The sequence below is a fragment of the Euprymna scolopes genome, chromosome 29 (genome assembly GCF_053919585.1).
Source record: "Euprymna scolopes isolate OS-2025 chromosome 29, ASM5391958v1, whole genome shotgun sequence".
Lineage (NCBI taxonomy): Eukaryota > Metazoa > Mollusca > Cephalopoda > Sepiida > Sepiolidae > Euprymna > Euprymna scolopes.
In genome coordinates, this window is record NC_136510.1 from 65,407,385 (window position 1) to 65,430,403 (window position 23,019).

The window sequence follows — 23,019 nt, forward strand, 5'->3', positions numbered from 1 at the left end:
AACTGAACTTGAGCCCAAAACAATAAATTTTAAGAGGTCATAATAGTGGTCAAAGTTAAAAAAATTGACCCTTTTTTTTTTTTTGCTCAGCATACCCCTCCAAACACCCGGGCAACGACAGGCACCCATTGCTAGTATAATATAAAGCTGGACGTCTGTGTGTGTATCTGGTCACGAATAGGCTCCTATATGGTTGACTATTATAGGAAACTGATTACATATAATGATAGAAGATGTATCGAGAGAGACACAGGAATGGATATGTATGATCTGGCATAATGATGATTCATTAAAATTGTGGGGTCTGCGTATGCGCCTGATCCACAAAGTATGGAAATAAAAAATTTAAAAATTTAAAATAAACGTTTACAAGTGTTTTTCATATAGATGTACATAAGAATACTTTGATAAGTATGTTTTAACTTAAATAGGGATGGTATAATAAAATTGTGGGGCCTATGTTCGCGCCTGGCCTCCATAGAATGGAAATAGACACAAACTTTAATAAAGACTTTTCATATCTATCTGCGTAAGTATACTTTGATAATTATGTTTCAGTTTCAAGAAATATGATATAATAAAATTATGGGGTGTTCGTTCGCGCCTGACCTCCAAAGAATGGAAATATGTCACAAAGTTTAACAAGGTTTTTTAATATAGATCCACAGAATATTGTGATAAATGTTTCAGTGTGAACAGGTATGGTATAATAAATTATGGGGTTTATCTATTTTATTTTTACTTTCATCATATTTTGCTTTGGTTTTGATACCTCCAAATTCGAAGCTATCTCTTTACAACCCTTCCTTTTCATAACCTATCATATTTTCATAAATCAGAGTCCATTTTCTGTAGGCTGTTTTTGAACCCAGTCAACGACGGATACTTTTGTTAGTGTATATATATATATATATATATATATATATATATATATATATATATATATATATATATTGCCTGTTTAGCTGCACTGATGAGCTGTGAAACAGCGAAACAGTACTGTTTGTGGATGACTCTGTGTGTGTGTGTGTGTGTGTGTGTGTGTGTGTGTGTGTGTGTGTGTGTGTGTGTGTGTGTGTGTGTGTGTGTGTAATTGAACTTGTCTTTCTGTCTAAGAAACGGTTTTTATCAAACTCTTTTGTCAATTTTTGGTATATAAGGAATTAGGACCTATGAAACAAAATCGATTTGTTCTTTACCTTGTATAAATAACTGCTAAAAGGTAACAAATTAAAAAAAAAATGGAACTCGACTTAAAGTGCTTTTCTATGCATGCGCAAATATACATCTATGCATTTTACAGAACTAATTTTCAAGTTTTTATTTGTATGAAGACATAGTACAGATGGTCACAAATATACTGGAGAAGTGAATGCTTTGATTTTGATTCTAGCTGATGACAACCAATTCATAGGTTTTTTACATTTGAAATCACTACTATATACTGGGTACAATATAATGATCGATAGAGAATCGACTCTATAATAATAAATACGAAATCTGCATCAACTAAAATATATTTAAGTGTATCTTATGGCTAGGCAAAGTAGGGCGACTTGCTAATACACACACACACACACACACATATATATATATATATATATATATATACACACACACACAATATACCCTCCATCAAAAATTACGGAAAAATGGTGCTTTGCTAGGTATATCAGAAGCGGCCATTAAAACTTTAATAATTCAACTTACTATCTTTCAAAGCTTATAACTACTTGAAAAATGTAATTCAAACCCCATTTTTTTTTCAGTTAAAGGAGCAAAGACCAAAATTAAAAAAAATAACAGGTTTAAAAGCAAATCATGCAATATTTGTTTTTTAAATCGGTTTTCTTTAAAAAAGATTTAAAGAAAATCAACGAAATTTTACTTACTTCGATTATAAAAAAATATACAAATTCCAACAAATCACTTACTTATAAAAGATACTATTCAATAAGTACTTCCATTCTTTATTGTTAAGAATTTATCCATATTTATATTTTATATTCCATATCCTTTTTTAAATAAAATACTTTTTTAAGCAAGTATTTAAAAAAACACGCAATCCGATGTTTTTCACAGTTGAAATAAAGGAAACAAATATCTACTTTTTTTCGTGTTGAATCTTCGGTGGCACTACGTGTCACAATTAATGTCTCTTTCTATTGCATGCTGTAAACCAAAATTAGTATTTTGGGGCCACTGTAGTTCAAACTGAACACATTCACTTAATAGTTTTTGCCGTTTAAAAATAAACCCACTCTACCGATTTTTTATTCTCTTAATGAAATACATGAGTTTTAAATATTATATTTTATTTCTACTTTATCGAGTGAATTTTTTTAATATCTAAAAAGAAAACATTGAATGAAATAGAAAAATTGTCGTCAGCAGCTGATATTTACGTGACCATGTAAGCATCACACGAGCTTTCACTTAAAAAAAATCAACGTGGTTTAAAAAAAAAAGGTTTTACACTTTGGACTTTACAGGTAAATCCCCCTCCCAAAAAAAAAACACTTCTTTTTTTTGTTGTTTTAAATTAGAATATTTTATTTATTGATCTTTTATCTTCAATTTGTGATATATAAAACTTTGGTGTGTAAATTATTTACTTTTTAATAGACATTTTAAAATGGGACGGTGAATTAAAAAAAAACGTTTGTCTAAAATATTATATTCAGTTTATTGGAAAGAGTATAACATTTCACATTGACCCTGAAAATATCGTAAAAATTCAACTAATAGAAAATTTTTTATAGATTTTTAAAGTTTAAAAATTGAAAAAAATTAATTCGTAAAATCAATTGATTTCATTACGTAAAAAACATGGCTGCATGAACGCGTGCAGGCACTTTGTAAACACTGTTTTTTTAAATAAAAAATAATATTTCTATTATTTTTTAAACAACTTTAATAGTTTACTTTGGAAGTATATGTCATAAAAAAAAAAATAAATAAACAACCCACTTTTAAAAGAGAAACTACGAGTTTGTATATTTTATTCGCAGTTTTCTGTTAGGGGTGTCAAAAATTCCACAAAGATTCTGATATACCTAATGCTTGTTCGAATCATTATCTAATCTATATTTACTAATATTATATCATTATCTAATCTATATTTACTAATATTAATATAAAATCATTGAATTGAATCAGTAATTTTATATTTCATGAATAAATTATTATAGTTAAACATACACTGTTAAATAATAAAAAAAATCAACTATGCCGTTTCTTTTTCGCAAACTTATACATTTTTATTTTTAAATCTAATGTTGAACGTCAAATGTAATTATTACGGCATTTTTACGGTATTTTTTACGGCATTTTTTTACGGCATAGTTTTGTTAATAAATGATAATTACATTTTACTTTTTTTGTAACTATGCCGTTTTCTTTTTTTTTTTTTTTGTTGTATTAAAATATTAGTTTCATATTTTAATACATGTCTTAAAGTTAAATATTTTGTCTTGTTGGTTAATAAATTTAAGTGAAAAAAATGTTATAAAATTACCATTTTATTTTATTAGTATTCGTTGTTTAGGTGATGTTGTTCAAGATTTCTGTCGAGTGAATCTCTTTGAAACAGAGATTCACTCGACAGAATGTTGTTTAAGGGAAGTTGGAATCATTCTCTATAACTTAAGAACCGTAGTATAGCGTTGGACGGGAGAAGATTATTTCCGTATCTTCAAAAGTCAAAATAGTCACAGATATCTCCCCCCCCCCAAGCTGAAGTTTATCATCGAATAATGACTTTAGTGAATTACCTTAATCAGCCAAGTAAACTATTTGATTTGCAATAAAACGTTTGTTTATATGTAAAATTAAGAAAACGTTGGCCGCCACTAGTATTCATAATTTTAGTGGCTTCAAGCAACATTTGCCTCAGTGTTTCAGCAATCAGAAGTTGTTTTTAAGTCTTTCTTCTGAAATATACAAACAAATATCTGTTTTATTTTATTTTATTTTTTTTTCTTAATTTAAAAGAGGAAACAATTTGACTGAAGTATTATAACTGACAATTTATAAGTTGTCCGTCTCTATGTGCATTTTCCAGTCGTAACAAACGCAACGAATCCATTGGATAATAATCTCTGTTGATTATCCAATGACAATAAACTATAAATCTCTTATAAGTTTTTATTAGGAATTACTAGAATTATCGGGTCGGATAGAATAAACAATCAATGAAGTCGATTGGAGGAGGAGGAGGAGGAGGAGAAGAAGCGGTATTTTGAGTGATTTTTTTGCATCGATCTTTGATCTGAAACTTGAATTTGAACTAAAATACACTTTCTTGGTCTTCAGAGTAAGATATAGGAGCTTAGCGATGGATGGAAAGGAGGTTAACGACGGGTAGAAAGAGACAGAAGTTTTAAAATACACATTTTTTTTTACACTTCCATTTTGTTTTCTGTGTCTCTGGGTAACGTCGGATAGCTTAAATAAGCTGACTCAAAATAGGGCCTCCAGAACACTATCCTCCCTCTCTCGGGGGTAGCTAACGTCGATTGTTGCATGCAGAGTTGGTAGATGAATATTTTAACCATCGGATTTTTCATCAATTCGTGTTGTTAGCATCTTTAAACCGGATGGGGAGGAAGTTGACACTAGGTTCGTTTATTCGGAGCAAAAAGGGTAGAGAAAAAGAAGAGAAGGTAAAGGCGGGGACGTTTTTGTTCCCTCTCCCCTCCCCGTCCACTGTGAACTATACTCCCAGCCATAAAGTGTACCTGTGTGTATTTCCTTTTGCCATCTCCAAAGGGCTAAGTTCACTTTATTCGCCCTCCGCACTTACATTTTCAAAGCGAAATCGTTAACAAGGTCTTCTTTAAAGAACCGCAATTATTTTATGCTGTGCTAGCAACTCAAATAAGAGAGTTCCTGACCCTGTCAAAGTGAAAGCATCTTTGCCTTTTTCTCGGGTCATTCAAATAAGAACTTGCCGTGTGTTTAGGTGGCTGTAAGAGGTTGACTGATTAGTGACCAATGTTAGTGAGTAATACGGCACCCTTTTCGCTTAGGAAAGGATTAAAACTTAATGTTTTTATTATGGTATCAGTTAAAAAAAAGCTTTTGACATCATTCATAAGTTTCCTAAGAAAATAAATATAACGGAAATAAGCGGCGTCTCCATGAAAATAGTTTCCTCTTCTTCTTTTTGTTGTTTGAATTAATAATTAAAATCTTCACCTTTCATTCGTGAATATTTAAATGGTTATGATTGGGAGGAAGGGATTGTCAATTAATCAACTTAATTTAGCCTGTTGCTCAGATTTCTGATGAAATATTGAAATGAAATTAATTCTATTGATTTTTCATTGAAAACAAATTTGGTAGATAATATTTATTTATTTACCTATAACACGCGTCATTGCCAGCGATCTCACTAATCAAAACAGTTGGTAATTTCCCTGGAAAATGCTTCTCTTTATCCTTACCTCTACCAGATGTTGTCCTCCTGTTGTCTGTTGTAGTCTCCATGTTTCCAGTTTTTTCTTTTTCTCTGAAGTTATCAGTTTTGTTTGCGATTTTCAATATTTTTTTAATATTCAACTATGTTTTCGAATGCTTTCTTTTAGTCGATCTATGCTATGTTAACGACTATGTTCTTTTTTTATATACATTTTATTCCCTTTGCTAATCATGTCGTTGATATGTAATAAGTACTCTCTGTTGTTTTTTTTTGGGTGCTCTCTCTCTCCCCTTCTCTCTCTCTCTCTCTCTCTCTCTCTCTCTCTCTCTCTCTCTCTCTCTCTGGAGAAAGTCACAACTACTAAGCAAGTTACAAATCTCTTTGCTAATTTTTTTATTATTTATGTCTAAATATAGCTTGATATAAAATTTAATTGTATTTCTTTTTTGTCGAATTCATAGGTAAGACATTCTGAGACCAGATTATGGATCAAAGTTTTAAACCGAAAAATTCGTTCAGTTTAGTTCGACTCTGAAGAAAAGAAATGAAAATTTATTTTATTAATTTATGTGCATCACAATAAGCCCTGCCTCTTCATTAAAAAGCTGCACCCCCCCCCAAAAAAAAAAAACACATGAATTTTGTTTGTTAGTGACTTGAATTCTACCCGGCATCTTTTCTTAAAGAAATATTTAATGTTTTTTTCTGGCAGCTGAGTATATATCCTTTAGATCAATAGATGAAAAACTTTTTAAACTTGCATAGCCATTAACATAACACATCACTCAAATAAGTTTCAGGCCTGACATATAGATGGCACCACTAATAAAAAACCATGTGATTTTATAAAGTACTAATCTTTAAATGCTATGTGTCAAAATTTTAACGCAATCGGATTATGAGTTTATAAAGTGTAGTCATTTATGTGAAGCTACTGCAATTTCATGTGTTTATAAAACATTTAAGCTGATAAAAAAAAATACTGTTCGAGCAAAATAATGACGTAATAAGTGTTATTAAGATTCTACTCTGTCATAAACAACAGTTAAGAGATGGTATTCTGACTTTAAATGCGATCAAAAAGATACAAATGATGCTGAAGTCTCATGTTCACAACAAAACGTCAATCATTCCAAGCGCTATATGCAACTGTTTTCATGCAACAAAAACGAATGTTTGCATTAATATGTGACAATGGATAAGACATGCATCGACCATTTCATTCCAAAGTCACCAGAGTGAACAGCAGTAGATGAAAGCTATCCAAAGCAACTAAAGATGCAAACATCAGCAGGCAAAGTTTTGTCCTCCATATTTTGAGATGAGCAAGGTATTTTGTTTATCAATTACCTTGAGAAAGGAAGAACCATTAATACCAAATGTTTTATAGCATTATTTGTGCGTTAGAAAAAAGAAATTGCAAAAAACAGTTCACAAATGAAGAAGAGAAAGTGCACAAATACAATGCACCATATCAAAAGTCGATCACAACGATGAAAGAACTACTTTTGCACAGACCCTATTCTTTAACTCTGGTCCCACGTGACGACTGACCTTTTGCAGACCCCAAAAGAATACTTGATGGCAAAAGTTTTAGCTCCAATGAAGAAGTGATATTAGAAAATGAGGTCTATTTTAGAGTCAAAAACAAATTGTTCTACAAAAATGGTCATAAATTGTTACAGAAATGTTGAAATTAGTTTGTCAACATGTAAGCATGCTATGTTCATGAATAAATTCGAATTTGTCCTAAAAATAGTTGTGTTATTAAGCCCGGGATTTATTAAATGTTGTGGTAAAGTACTTGTCTTAAGAAACTCATGTGCAAAAACAAAATTATATACAATATTTTTCTCAGGGGACGTTTAAAAAATAATGTCTCCTATTTTTTTTCATTGATCAGAGAATTCCATTGTTATGGTGACTAAACCTATGCATTCATGATGTGAAAGTTTCATCTCCAAATAATGACGGTGTGAGACTCTAAGAAAGCAACACTATTAGAAGCAGATATGCATCATTGAATTTCTCCAAGCAGAAAAAATTGAACCAATCAACATTCATGGGCGTCTGTTAAATGTTTACGAAGCCGAGCATAAAAAAGAGGCTAGCAAAACTGCATTGAGAATGTTGGTGACTATGTAGAAAAATAAATTCTGGCAAACATAAGGTTGCTCGTTTTAATGATACTACTCCAGTCGTCGTAGCTCTTCAATGTTTTATTTTTTTTTTAGTGAAATATATTAGGCCTTACCTTTGAAACGATTCTTGTATTTATTTTTGAATAATTGGTTTAAGAAAGAATTAATGATTCTTTTGTGATATTTTTTGACATTGCTAAATAACATTTTTTGACATTGCTAAATAATATTTTTTTGACATTGCTAAATAATATTTTTTGACATTCTAAATAATATTTTTTTGACATTGCTAAATAATATTTTTTGACATTGTTAAAGAATATTTTTTGACATTGCTAAATAACATTTTTTTGACATTGCTAAATAACATTTTTTTGACATTGCTAAATAATATTTTTTGACATTGCTAAATAAAAATCATTCTATTTATTTATAATATTTTATCTTGTTCCATTAGTCATAACTAGGTAGAAGTCCTAAGGAATTCACAATTGGATATTGAGTGTTATCCACACTGACGCCTTCAACCTCCAAAAGAATGCAACTTAATAGCTGAATTTTAAAGAGTGGTTTCATTCATATAAAATCTTCTAAACTTAAACATAAAAAATAAACATAAATAATCAATATCATACAATAAAAATGTAAACAGAACACAGACAGACGATTTCTATTCTATTATTTATTTATCCTTTACTGACAATATTGAAAAGAATTATCATCACCGTCTGGCATCAATTGAAATGAATGGTTCTCGTCTTGGGAAGACTCCATGTTTTGACAAGCTTCTAAGTCTGACCTTTACTCCTGATCTGAGATGGAACATGTACATCAAATCCATTGCCCAGGCTGCTGAAAAAACGATGGGATCTTTCTACCGCTTAAGTAGATATTTCACTGCTGATGCAATTCTCTACCTGCATAAAAGCTAAGTGCATCCAAGGATGGAGTACCGTTGCCACATCAGGGCAGGAGCTGTTAGAAGTAGCTTATCCTGCCTTGAGTTCAAAATAGATTTCATAGCCTACTGGGGATGCCTGCAACTTCCCTGCAACCTCTTTCCCACAGAAGAGACATTGTGAGCCTGTCTCTACTTGATCATTATTTTCATGGCAAGTGCTCGTCTGAGCTCCAATCTATGATCCCCCTCTAGCCTGAATTTCATGAAAAACACTCGTCTATCTGAAACGACTATCAATAATTTCCCCCACTCTTTATCTGTGGCTAAACTTAAACGTAGATTCCATGAACAAAGCTTCTTCCTTAGAACTACACGCCTATTGAACTCTGTTCCGTTTTTATGCTTTCCAACTGACTACAATTTGATCTTCTTCAAGTCTAATGTGAACAAGTTCTTGATGAGCCATCTCCTTAAGTAATCCAATTTACCAAATTTCCACTACTAACTATTACTACAACATTTTCCCACTGATGAACTCTTATCCTCGAGTGGCCTCCTGGCCTTGATAAGTAGTGACTCCTTTATAAAAAAAAAAACATAAGGCAAATCAAGGCAAAATCTCATGGCCACTGACTAGTGAAGGCAGTTTTTATTATTATTATTATTATTATTATTATTATTATTATTATTATTATTATTATTATTTTATTTATTTATTTATTTTATTTTATTTTATTTTATTTTATTTTAGTGAAGGCAGTTTCCCACTGGCGTCGTATGCGTATCATTAAATATATAATCTCAATGATTGATACTTATTTTTAATAACATTAAGACATTAAGATGATGTCTATATTATAAGAACCAAGAATATATTGTACATGTTTAGTCATATTACTCATACATGAAATGAAATTAAAAATTGAAGTCACAAGTGCATTAGCTTACCTTTTTTTTTTTTGAAGAACCTTAGAAGCGTTTTGTGGAGCGTCGGGTTAGGATTTTAGGGAAATCCATTCGAGAAATGCTAGATTAGATTAATAGACAACAACCTCTGACCGACGAGCTCACATATAGCATTTAATAAGGGCTCAAAATAAGCATATTTCTAGTGTCTTCAGACGAATTAAATATTCCTATATGATTTGTTCTCGGCTTTCAGATTAGGATCAATGTGCAGTATCTGTTCTATTCTTAGCCAGAGGAGAGGAAATCTAGAGTTCCCCTTTTACAAGGGTTAGATATATGCAAATTCCAAAACAATCTTCTGTCTTACCTTGATATTTGTAGGAGAAAAACTTTTATTAATTTCTAAGATTAATATTTTATTTGAATCCTGTATTTGTTTCTATTTTCTTATATGAAAAAAGTTTATTTCTTCAAAGTTTCTTTCTCATTCTAATTCAGTTTGATCGAGTAAGCATTAAGCATGATAGGGTGCTTATATGTCGTTTATGCACCAGAATAAAGTGTTTGATTGCAACACCTAGTATTCCAAAATGATCGCCTATCTAAGTACTGATCAGCTCCAATATTGCTTAACTTTGGTGATCTGGCAAGAACCGGTGTAAAAACGTGATTTAATCGCCAACTCTTCATTTCCAAATAATATAAAATTGATGAAACCAAAATAAATTCTCCTTCCAAAAATTAAAACAAAATAACTAAAATGTAGTGTAAAGGTCAAAGGTGAGGTTAGAATCAAAGAGCAAAGGTTAAGGGTAATAAACAGTTATGCAAATACGATTTCCACACCGAAACAGAAACCAAAATTGATGAAATTATTTGAATTGAGACACTGAGTGACTAAATGCTTTTTTCTATTTTTAGAATACACAAGAAGCAAAAGTCAAGAACCAACATCACAAGGTGAGTATTGCTTGAATTATGGCTGCAACATATGAAAGACTGAAACCTGTGTGCATATTTTCTGCTAATAACATTGTCAGATTATGATCAGAAGAATGGATAACATCAACAATATTGGGAGATTTCAGATGAGATGTTTCAGAAAATATTAACTTACTATTAAGTGTTAAGAAAAAGCAAAAGATGTTGGTTAATGATTGTGCATTCTAAAAAATTGTTTTACTATAATGCCAATGTAGGTAAAAATGCATTAACGGATACATTTATATTTCAATTTTATATGGTTTATTAATATTATCATTTTGTTCTAGCCGGGGGATGGGATATCCTACCAAATACCAAACATTCACCCACTATCATACATTCCAACTGAGAGATCTTTTTAAGATTCTAACTGCAAGTGTTTGTATCTCTCTTGCACTTGGTATACCGGATATATTTTATAGTTAGTTTTTGAAATTCTTTTTCATGGCTCTAGTTGCTCCTATAATTACTGGAATGATAGAGATCTTCCTGAGATTCCAGTTTCTTTTCATGTCGAACATAAGAAGATCTTGATATTATGTCTTATACATAAGAAGATTTTGATATTTCGTTATGTTCTCCCTCACAGTTTTGTTTAGCACAAAATCTTTGATGATGCCAACTTCTATTAAGGTTGATTCTTTTTCCGTCTTGCCCCATATTACTATGTCAGATTTAATAGCTCTGTTTTCTAGGTGTGTAGCGATATGAACTGCATAGTCATATGACTTATTTCTGAGAAAATAACATGGGATATATTCACTGTAAAAAAAAAATAGCAGTGATGATGCAATAATTAAATTCTGCAATGTTGAAATATTTCATTAGAAAAAAATAAAAATATATCACTTTTATTTTGGTTGAGGAGAAATCAAGATTGTTTACGTCTACTTTTTGTGTTTTGCGTTGTCGAGAAGAGTGCCACTCCTGTACTCACTAACCTGCAAATAAAATTTTAAATTGAGACACCATTTAAGGGTGGGCTCAGCTATTTGCCTTTTTGTCGTGTGACAATGTGTTATCTATGAAACAAAAATAAATATGTATATTGCAATGACGATTACTAATGTTTCTAGTATGTTTTTTAATAGAGAGAAACTCAAGTTTTACCAAAAATTACGATTATCAAATCCAGTTTTTAAGAAAAGGACAAAATTTTATTTACTTTATACTCTACATTTTTGTTTCGGTTTCGTATATTTATTCTATTGAATAACTTTAATTATTTAATTGATTTTTTATTAATAATTATTATTTAATTGATTATTTTAATTTATTTTTTATCAATAATTATTCATTGATTATTTTTTTCATAATCTGTTTGAAAAAAAATAGTCTTCAATATTCAACGATCCAATAAAAAAGTGCCATGTTTTATGTGACTCATATAAATATCAATGCAATTCGTGCATTCATGTCTGCATATGCAACAAACTGAACGACTAAAGTCAATGGAATGTTATTTTTTATGTTTAATGATGATTTTCTTTGCAATAGTTGATGACATGATTGTCAGTGAGTTGGTTTATATTTAAATCATTCTCTCAATCAATCTTGTATGAATAAAAAAGGTTTCTGCATCGACCATATATTTGCTTTTAGCGGGAAACAGCCTGGAAAATAAGGCATCTTTTCTCACACTTAGATAGATTGTTGATGTAGTTAAAAAGTGGAAAGAGAGAAGAAAAAGTTAATATTAACTTTAGACAATCTTCAGAAAATTCGACCCGGCACTATTTCAAAATATTACATGAAACCTTTGAATTGATTTGTCTTTTGTTTTTTTTTAAATTTCTTTTACAAAAGATATGTTTAATTAAATAAAAAATATTATTATGACTGTTTCTTTATATTAACTCGGGGCTGATTTCAAAAGATATCAATTTGTTTACACTGATTAGCGCGTTTATTACAGATATTTCAAGATGACCGTTTCACCCTGAGTTATGATGCATTATGATCGTCAAATAATTAAAAATGTTCTTTTAATAACAAATGTTAAATATATTTGCAGAAAAATAGAATTACCGGGTTTTTATTACTATACACATAAATTCGAAAAAGTTGTCAAATATCAAATATATAACAAATAAATGTTATCAAAGGCAAGATAAGTTACTTTTCTACCTAACTGGGTAATTTTTTAGTGTTTTTATTTGATGTAACATCTTTATTCAGCTCGAAAAACATACAGTGTTTACCGGTGTATTTAAACATTAAAAATGGCGCCAGACTCTCTGTTGAACACAGTAAGTTTGGGAAAAAGAGTTAAAAATAAAAAACTATACAAAATACTGTTAAAAATCCACCGAATATATGTCAGCTTATGTCATGGGAACATATATTGAGCGAGCTTCTATCTATTTTTAAAAGGTGCCTGGTAAAATGGTCCGGCATTTGTTTCATATTGTGGAAAAATAGTGCTGTTAATTTGCAGCACATATCCTTGAGTGACGTTGACTCTCGGTAAATAATGTTCCAATACTGGGAAAAATACAGTTGCGACTGGTACCCGTTGCAGTGTAGCTGAAGTTTTCGTATCTGTTGAAAAATTGCTTGCAGTTGCGTAGACATTTACGACTGGGTCAGTTGGCAAGGGTGTTGTCCCTTTAAGACTAGCAAAAGAGTACTCTGCCTGATTTTGGTTTCTTGGTTTGTGGTCACGCACTGTTCTCGTTAGGGGAGAGCTACTTTTGTTCGGTCTACAACAGTATTGGTTTGTTTGCGCCTTCTGTTTAGTTTTTGGTGGCTTAGAACAAAGTTCCCTTTTAATTTGTTTTTCAAGGCATGTGCGTTTGTTGTACTTTTTATTTTCGTTTTGCAAAAATTATTGTTTGGCTGGTTCCATATTTTAAATTCATGAATCCAGTCCGACCCCAATAGGTTAGTGGTATTTCTTAATACATAAGTCTTTAATACATTTGTTTTCCCCAATAATGTGACATTCGCTAAAAATTCACCTTCAAAGTTTATTTGCATACCTTTAATGACCTTTGCTGTCTTGCCTGTTCTCAGCCTTGTGGGTTTATTCAATTTCTGCCATGTATTTAAATTTACTATCGAAAGGTCTGAACCTGAATCAAGTTGCATTTTTATTTCTTTATCATGAATTGTTATAGACACATATATTTTTGCAACCTTTCTTCATTATTTTCAGTCTCCATCATACACACTGTTGTTTTGTATTTAATTTTATTTCTGCAATGAGTACCTTTGTGTCCTATTTTTTTTTATATACATATTAAGCATTTTCTTGATAATTATGGACAATCCTTAACGCAATTCAAATCATCACATCGATTACATGGAGATGGGATTTTTCTTTCTTCAAATTCTTTCTGAGCTATGTGTCGATATGTGTGTCCTTTTTCCCTGACTTGTGTTTTATTTTTTACGTGTTTTTTAAATTGTTTGTCTACTTTTTTATCGGCATGACTCCAGCGTCGATATTCATTGAATCTTTTTTTAATAGCTTCTATTTTCTGGTTGTCTTCCATTAACTTTTGTAGTGTTAGGTTTGGTTCATTTTCTAATTTTGTTAGGACATGCCTCCTAATTTCCACCTCTTGAACAGAAGTAAATTATGTATATACACATTATTTTTTATAACTCTTTCATGTGCTGTTGATTTTCATATTGCAGAGTCTCTAGCCTCATTAGTTGTTCTTGTTGCTGTTGATGTTGTTGTTGTCTTTCCTCTGCACATTGTTGTTCAGTTTGCAGTTTTAATAATTGTTCCAATGTACTTTGTAAGAGGTCTATTTTTGTATGATGGGGAAAATAGTGAATTAAAAAAAATTTAACAAAACCGTGTTCAGATTAACCAGTTTTTAGTATTTTTAGAAGAACTGAGGGAAAAGGAAACAGTAATTTGTTTCCTTTAATCCCTTAGCAAATGAACGTTGAACATACAGTTTTAAATTCCTTGGAATGAATACTTCTTCCAAAAAGAATGTATTTTTCATACATGAAGCCCCCCCCAATGCAATTATATATATGTCAACAGAAATATTCAATATTTTTTCTAAGCAAATGTCTTTTCCGATAGAACAGAAATAAAATGTTAACTATAAAGGCCGAAAACCGTATTAATTTTTCTTTTTTTTGTGAAGTAAAAAAATAAAATAAAACAGTTCGTTGATACACTTATTTAATGATGCAAGAAAAATATACAAATAATTTGTATTCTCTTTTTTTTATATCTTTTATATTCACAAGTGCATCCAGATGTCGTAAGAAGAGAAAAAAATGAAAATATTCTTACTTTTCACGAGTTTGCAATTCAAATTTTATGTCCACGTACTTATTTGGTTTTCAAAAGTTCCTTCTATTTCCTTTCATCAATGTTTTCTGAACACTTGCTTGGTTTAATTCAGCTTTTCGTTGTGAGTTCTTTTGAAAGCTGGATGGTATTTTAAATTTGAGTGACCTATGTGAGTTTGAAATCCGACATTTCCACTGTTATAGCCCTCTTAAAGAGTTACAAAGAAAATAGAACGCCAAAATAATGCAACAACATGCATTGCAAAACATACAATATGTGGGTTGTTCATTGTAGCCAACGAACGGCCTAGGTTGGTCCACTGGATAATAACTTACACCTTACAGCTTAGTCTCCTGGTATTTATTGAGATTGGAATGGTCTATTAGTAGGTAACCTAGGTTAGTTCCACCACAACAAATAGTTCACTTTTTATTTAACTTTCATTTTATTTGTTTGATTGTATTTTACTTAATGTATATTTTCTGGTCCAAGAATGCTCTCATTTTGTCTCACCTCCTGATTTAAAATACAACATAAATTAAAAGTTCTGAAATTTTATTGTCTGCCCCACCTCCCACACCCCATATCCCTAAACGGGAATCTGGAGTTCATAAATGACCAACACTAGCAATATTGCCATGTTTTAAAAAAACGTCTTTTATTCGCAGGTTTTTGGGTATTTTTTAAAATTTATTTTAAATTTATTGGCATCACTGAAATATTTAAAAATGTACACATGCTTTAATAAAATATTTAGAAAAATCAGACAGTTTTATTCTAAAAGTTAGTTTTAAGTAGGAATTATATATATATATATATATATATATATATATATATATATATATATATATATATATATATATATATATATATTATACATATACATTTTTGAAATTCATAACATATTTTTTCTCCTAAAACATCTTTTATTGAGAGTAGAACATATCACGATTCTCTTCCCTAAAAAATAGAACCCTTATTTGAACTTACATTAAGTACAATTAAGCTTAGTTTTATTTATTTACTAGCAGTTCAGCCAAACTTCCTTGGGCCCTATGTACTTTTCATAACTTCATGTGCATATATATATATATATATATATATATATATATATATATACTAGCAAAGATACCCGTGCTTCGCACGGAGCTTTGTTGCGCACTCGGGTACCAAAATCTGTGGGCACCTTTCCAGTAAGTTGATGTTGTAAGAGCAACGATTGCATAAGGTGATTAACATTTTAACTACCTCTTGTAGTGACTGAAATTCAATCAGGAACTTCACAAAACATTTTCATCAAAAAGGAAGGTTACTTGATGTTACATAGTAAATTTTTCATTGAAGTAATTTTCAACTCTTGCTTAAATTTTATCTTGCACATTCAATACTAAAAACTTACCACAATCAGATCATGTCAGTTTTTCCTCATATCCATTTCTCGAACTTTTCACTGAAGAGCCTCAGGGTAAACTACATTTCTGCTGCTTTGATTTGGAGCCAGAATGTAGAGTTTTTCTGAACTTCCTGTCCGGCTGATGGAGACGTAGAACATACCGTGACTGAAGCAGTCTGATGTCAAGTCTACGCCAATGGTGTTAAATGTCTGACCTTGACTTTTGTTTATGCTCATTGCAAAACACACCTTCACAGGAAATTGGAGTCTCCGGAATTTAAATGGAAGTTCTGAGTCCGATGGAACTAAGGGGATCCTTGGCAGTAGAACAGTTTCGCCTTTGTAGGGACCACAGGAAATGGTGGCCTCAAGTACATTGGTGTGCAATCTGGTGATAACACATCTGGTTCCGTTTGTTGTTTTTGGCGGTTCCAAGGATCGAAGAATCATGATTGGCGATCCAATTTTGAGATTTAAAATGTGTGGAGGCATTCCAGATATCTCCAAAGAGTTTAAAAACTCCACAGGGTAGTGAACAGCTTCATATTCATTAGTAGCCGAATCAACTGACTTGTATTGCTTTGTGTCTCCTGGAAATTCATTCATTATTGAATTGTTCAAATGATTCACATTGCTGTTTAATGGCGAAATAATAGCCCTCTCAGCAAGCCAATCCGGTGATTTTCCATTGTTTTGCAGGTCTGGGTACACTTTGTCTTTCAGTTGCTTCTGATTACCGACACATTTACCAAGCGCAGTTGGAATCTTAATTGTGTCAGGTGAAGAAGTGATAGGAAACTGACCATTACCGATTTGGAGAAGCAATTTTGAGAAGTCTGCTGTAGCTGTGTTATCAGAGATATAGGCTCTCATATTAGTAGTCAGTCTCTTCACTATAACGTGCCTCCAGAGATAGGATTGTTTCAAACTTGCATTGACAATGTTAGCCCTTGTGCGATTTTTAACCACTGGGAGGATTTGACGGAAATCACCGCAAAATAAGGTTGGAATGCCACCCATGGGATTCTTGTTTCCTGTGATGTCTTGCAGTGTTCGGTCAATTGCTTCATAAGCACTCTTGTGCGTCATTGGAGCTTCGTCTACAATGATTGCAGAGGTGTCTCTAATTACATTTGCCAAGGCTGAGTTACCAGTAATTTTGCAAACTGGCTGATCCATTCGATGAGTATCCAAGGGTACTTTAAAAGTGCTGTGAAGAGTGCGGCCACCTTGTAGTAGAGTAGCAGCAATGCCACTGGATGCTGTTGCAAGCACAATCTTTCTCATGGATCTAATCTTTGCAAGGATCAAATTGATTACAAAAGTCTTGCCCGTACCACCTGGAGCATCAAGAAACATCATGTTTTTGTTCATTTCACCTTGTGCTTCCAACATTGCCATGAATGAATTGTAAACTTCTCTTTGAGAATCGGTCAGTTTTTCTTGCATATTTTTTGCTTGTAGGGAAAGTTCTTCAAGATTATAAGTAACTTCACGTTGATACTCTCTCGCGAGTCTTTCATCTCTCCCTTGCGTTGGTGCAGGTAATCCATAGCTTGCCAATGGTTGACCGCACATAAGGAGAACTTTTTCTTCAATTAGACAAAGAGTTTTATTGTAGATGTCCTCATTAAAATCTGCTTCTGGATTGTTAACTTCTTGCCTGTATCTGTGAAGAATGTCTTCAGATATTACATCACGAAAAGCCATCCAGATCTCAAGAGGATTTCTTGGCTCACAGGCTGTTAAAATTATCACAAATAGGCTTTGCAAATTTGAAGGTGATTGAGTGGCACTTGCCTCTCCTACTGCTTGATGCAAGTGATGGTCATTTTCTAGAAGGCCTCGAGCAAGGCACGCTGCTCTGTATGTTTCAAACACCTGACCATTGTATGCTCGCAAATTTTGAAATGAAGTTGGACCAGCAACCTCATTGAGCAACAGGCGTAAGAAATAACACTCCCCTGCTTTTGGACTAATCGTGTAGATTCTCCCAATGCATGGTGCCTTCCATACATCATCATTTTCAGCACCTTCAACTTGTACCCCACGCATTCTTCTCATCCATTTCTTTGTCGATTTGTTCCAAGTGTAAAACTCAGGGACTTCTACGTATTTGAGACCCCTTGCAAAGTCATCCTCATGGCAGAGTTGAAAAAATGGTGTCAAAGTTGTGGCAGGCGGTGGACCTTGGGCTCGTTCCAGAGCAGTATCAGCTGAGAACATGACATTCTGCCCATTTTCAAGATGAACAGAAAGTTGTACAATTGGGGGGAAATGTTCATGGATGGGATGTTCCAATATCCTCCAGGCCGCCTCTGAACTGCCGACATACCTTGCATTCTGGAACTGCTGGATCTCATCCACAATGTGACTTTGTACTTGGCCTTGTTGGTTAGCTGCTCCATCAGTTCTTTGTAGTTCAAACACTGCTTGATCACATCCTTTATTCACGTATTTGAGGACATATTTGATGCTTTGGATCGAGCTGCAAATTTCTACGTTAATGTGAGCGTTGAACTGCTGAAGGAGGACCTTGTTGTACGGAACAATCCACTGGTTTGTTATTTCTTGATTAACATACCGACCATTTCTCTTCATCCTTATTGTACCAGTCTGGCTTCCATCTTCTGGTTTTCTTCGCCTGTACTTGGGGTAAGAGTCTTGGCCTTGCTCGGTACACTGAAGAAATTCTTTTGGGTATTTTTTGGAACATTTGTTGTCAATCGTACATGGACAATTTGGATTAAATGGTCCACAAGGTCCATGCACCATATGTGCCATCACTTTAGCATGAAGATCAGGATCTTCCTCTTTGTCAGGGATCTCTGCAGATATGCAGAGATCCATTTTTTCTGGTAGAAGTTTGTCCTCTGGGGCCTGCCAGGTGAGGATGTGTGCATGCGGCAGTCCTCTTTTTTGATATTCAATACTGTACAGGAAAGCCCTCAACCTGCCAAATCCTCCCTTTTTAATAAATTCAAGTAACTTTTTTAGCTTCTGCCTGAAAACCCTGGCAACAATATCTGGACGATCCTGAGGGTCTTGCCCTTGAAGACAATTTTCTGTAATTTCTGTCCACTTTGGATTTGTTGTGAACGTGATGAAGAGGTCGGCTCGGCCCATTCGCCGAACATATGCCATGGCATCACTTTGACGCTCAAACATGTATCGAGGGCCTCCTGTATAAGTTGCCGGAAGAACAACTCATTGACCAAACTGTTCTGGATTCCCATCCCCCCTAAGAATTGAATCTCTCAAGTTGCTATAATTGTCAGCTCTCAGGGTCTGTTGCTCACGCCTCAGGAACTGTAAACGTTCTGTTTCAATCTTGCAGTACACATCCACCAGCCATTGTTGAAATAGCCTTCGGTACCAGAGAAAATAGTTTCCAGGCCGAGTCATTAAATGGTACGAATAAAATTGCTGTTGGGTAACTTTTCGCCCATTGGATGCCTTCATGTAGATGTTGTAAGATGGAGAACCATAGGGGTACATTAACGGGTACATTAAAGTATCGTAGAGGGGATGTAGTTCGGAGATCCATTTTAATGTATCATTTCTAAAACGCAAGACAATATCCCGGTTAGCTGTTGGTTCATTCTCCATTAATATTCCAATCTCATACGTTGTTGTTGGAGCATTGAATCGCCGTGGATGTTCTTCTTGCAGCCTTCGGTCTTCCCTTATGACAACTTTATGTTCTACCAAGTGTTCTTCTTCAATCCTCTCCTTTGTTGTTTTCAGCTGACAAATGAAGCTGTTGTTCTCATGTAAAAATTCAGTCAGACTTTGGAGAATGTCTCTATTGAGTCTACTGTCACGTCCCTGATTATGTAGTTCCTCTTCCAGACTATCCAAGAAGTAGACTTGAATAAACTTTGCTGTTTCATCTTCAGGTGGTAAAAGACTCCCAATCTGGTGGCAAACCTGGCCTCGAATTCTAAAAGAAGGATTCCACCCATGTACTGCCACAATTTTGTGACCAAATGATGTCATTGCAAAACAATTGTTATAACTGCGTAGATTTTGCAGAAAATCTTTAGAGATGGGACCATTGCCGGAGAGCAAATCTTGAAGCAACTGAAGCAGTGGTGGAAAGCTATCAAGCACAACTTTGCCAGAAGAACAACAACAACCAGGGGTTTCTCCTTTAAATTTTACAGCTGAGCAATGTTGACATACTTTGTCCATTTTTCCTATATCAGCTGTAGTGAGAGAGTCATTTTTGTTGTAGAGCAATCCTTTTCTATTGCAGTGTTCTATTTCATGGTGTCTCAAAGCAGTCATTCGTTGTCTAGCTGCCTCGTTTTCTGTCAATTGCTGGGGCAAAGTCATACTCTCTCTCCATGCAGCCTCTCGTTGTTGCCCTTGGTATAGGCGAAAGCTTCGTTGGGTTTCCGATTCATTCTGATGTCGTTGAGCCACTCTCAACTGACCTTGTGTACGTCTACTTACCTCATATAATTCATTCGATCGTAATATTGCTTCTCTTTCCAGTGCATATCTTTGCCTTTCTTGAATTTCATCTTGTGATGAATTTAACCGCCTTACAGCATGTCTAGTTCTGTCAGCTTCACGTTGGGTTTCTCTTTCCAAATCTGACAGTCTTGCTCTCCTTTCTCTTTGACGTATCCTGTTAAGTTCTAGACGTCTTTCTCTATCTGAATTGTTTTCATTGGAGCGAACTGCAGCAACTCTTAGTCTATTAGCTTCCAATCTTTCCATTCTTTCTTCCTCACTTTCGTTTCTACTTCGTTTGGGTGGCATAATTTCGGTTTTAAACGGAATTGTTTAACGATATTAATGATTGTAAATTAATTAAGCGTAAAGGAAATGTATACTAACTGAAATGGACGAACTATAAATAATATTTCTGAATAGTACAATTATAAACAATTATATTGTACCTATTTACTATGCCTCCCCACGGGACAGAGTTAGACACCAGGGTCGTTTTTTAACGTGGAGAAAAGGTACAAAAATAAAAATTGTCTCAGTCGTGAAGGATTTCTCCTCCACCGAAAGAGAACAAGAAAATGAAGTGCAGCATCTGAAGAACAGATACTACACTTTGATCTTGACCAAAAGGAATGAATAAAAGCGACCTACGTGTGACTCATTACTTCCGGGTGTAAACGTCACAGTCTAAAAGTAATAATTAAAAAAAAAAAGTAAATGTAAAATAAATGTAATACCAACTTAGGTTAACTAAGTAAACAGTACAATTAAAACAGTTCTATTAAAACAAATAATTACTAAGATCTAGGTAATTGTTAGTCTCATTGTTATGGTTTTAAAGAAAAAAATGTGTAAAAAAAGTTCTGCTTTTGTGAGTACGTGTATTTCTTTTAAATTACATAACCTTTTTATTTTATTATTTATATCTCTTTTAAATTTATATATTTTGTTAGTAAACTGGAAGAAATTCAGTTGAATAAAACCTTGTTCGTGTTCTTTACGTTAAACTCATATTTTTATAAAAGGTTCATCCGGTTTAAAGAAAGCACTAAGTTTAAATAAGACTGGAAATAACTAATTCAATATATAAATAGAAAAATGAAATAAATATAAGCTTTAAGTCTTAAGATAGTAATAATCAAAATGTAATAAATTATTTGTAGTTCAAATCTATGATAAGACAGGCTTTCGAAATAGGCTCGACCAGAAAGATTAAATTGGAACGAAATTATAATCTCCGTGCCATTTTCAAAACAACCCCACAAAAGTAACGGTATCCTGCAGTTGGTTAAAATGACAACGTTGGTTGTAAGAAAAATGTAAAAGAAAATGCGCTTATCTGTTTATTTTGACCTGTTTTATTTAATTAAAAAAAAATTGGCTATAACTGGAAGAGAGCGTTATGTTTTGGGGGTTGTTTAAAAAATAGAATGGAAATAAAGTTAGTTCCGTTTTAATTGTGTTTAATTGCGGCAAGCGCTAACAAAATCGAAAAATCACTGTTTACATTCGAAATGTTAACTTTTATAGGTTTACAGGTTTGCTGACAAGGCTGGGGGTGTTTAATACAATTATTTTACTAAATTGATTTTTTTCATTTAAAAATAAAATTATTTCTTTTTTAATAAAGTTTTATTTTAAAATATTTGTTTTTGTTTATTTATATAAAATTACGATAGTTGAATTGTATTCTTTCAATAATATTGGCAAGTAAAATATAAAAGATTAAAACGGAACGAAATTGAAATTTCCATTACATTTTCAATACAATCCCAAAACATAAAGCTTTGCTCGCCAATGAATTGTTTTGATAATATACGTAAAGTGAAATAAATCGAATATAAAATTAAATGAAAATATATTAAATAATTAAATGTTAAATAGATTTTGTAAATAGTACAGTTGAAATGATTAGAATATTTCCAATATGTAATAAGGTGGAGGTAATTAGTTAAAGAGATTTAATATAATGTGATATGCAAATGAGCATAAGTCATTCGATATGGGGGTGGTTTGTAGACTAGTATATAAAGAAATTAGGCATAGATTCTTATGTCTCCTATAACAGAAACATCCTAAAATGGGTTCTAATGTTTCTCTACCAGGAGAGATCTTACCTCCTTTATATTTCGTTGATGATGGAGAGCTGTACACACAGACAGAAACACACGAACCCTATTACTTTATAAAAATATAGATATATATATATATATAAAAAAGTTTGACTGATGTCCAGGTTACCTATATCTAAAGTTTAAACCCAAAATTGGTGAAGGAGTTAGGTAGAGTTTGCAAAGTTCAAAGCTTTGGAACTTTGACCCCTTGGCAGCCAAATTTTCGGCCAAAAACCGATTAAAAAGCTTGCCCTATGTCTGATTACACTTTATGTAAAATTTTAAATGCTTAACCAAAAATTGGCTGAGAGGTCAATTTTTTTTTAACTTTGACCTTAATTTTGACCCCTCCCCCTTAACGTTTATTGTTTTGGGCTAAAATCAAATTAAAAAGTTTGATCCATGTCCAAGTAACCTACATCTAAAATTT

The 23,019-nt window shown here is 32.8% G+C and overlaps 1 protein-coding gene across 4 annotated transcripts in view; it reads left to right on the forward strand.

The window, feature by feature from the left end:
- The window catches only part of LOC145252670 (uncharacterized), a 487,453-nt gene that overhangs the window by 233,582 nt on the left and 230,852 nt on the right, over positions 1 to 23,019 (forward strand). For all 4 annotated transcript variants that reach the window (XM_080112454.1, XM_080112455.1, XM_080112457.1 and 1 more), the window contains exon 2: positions 10,295 to 10,333. In XM_080112454.1, coding sequence (XP_079968580.1) covers positions 10,295 to 10,333 — 39 coding nt within the window. The remainder of the gene's footprint in view (positions 1 to 10,294; positions 10,334 to 23,019) is intronic.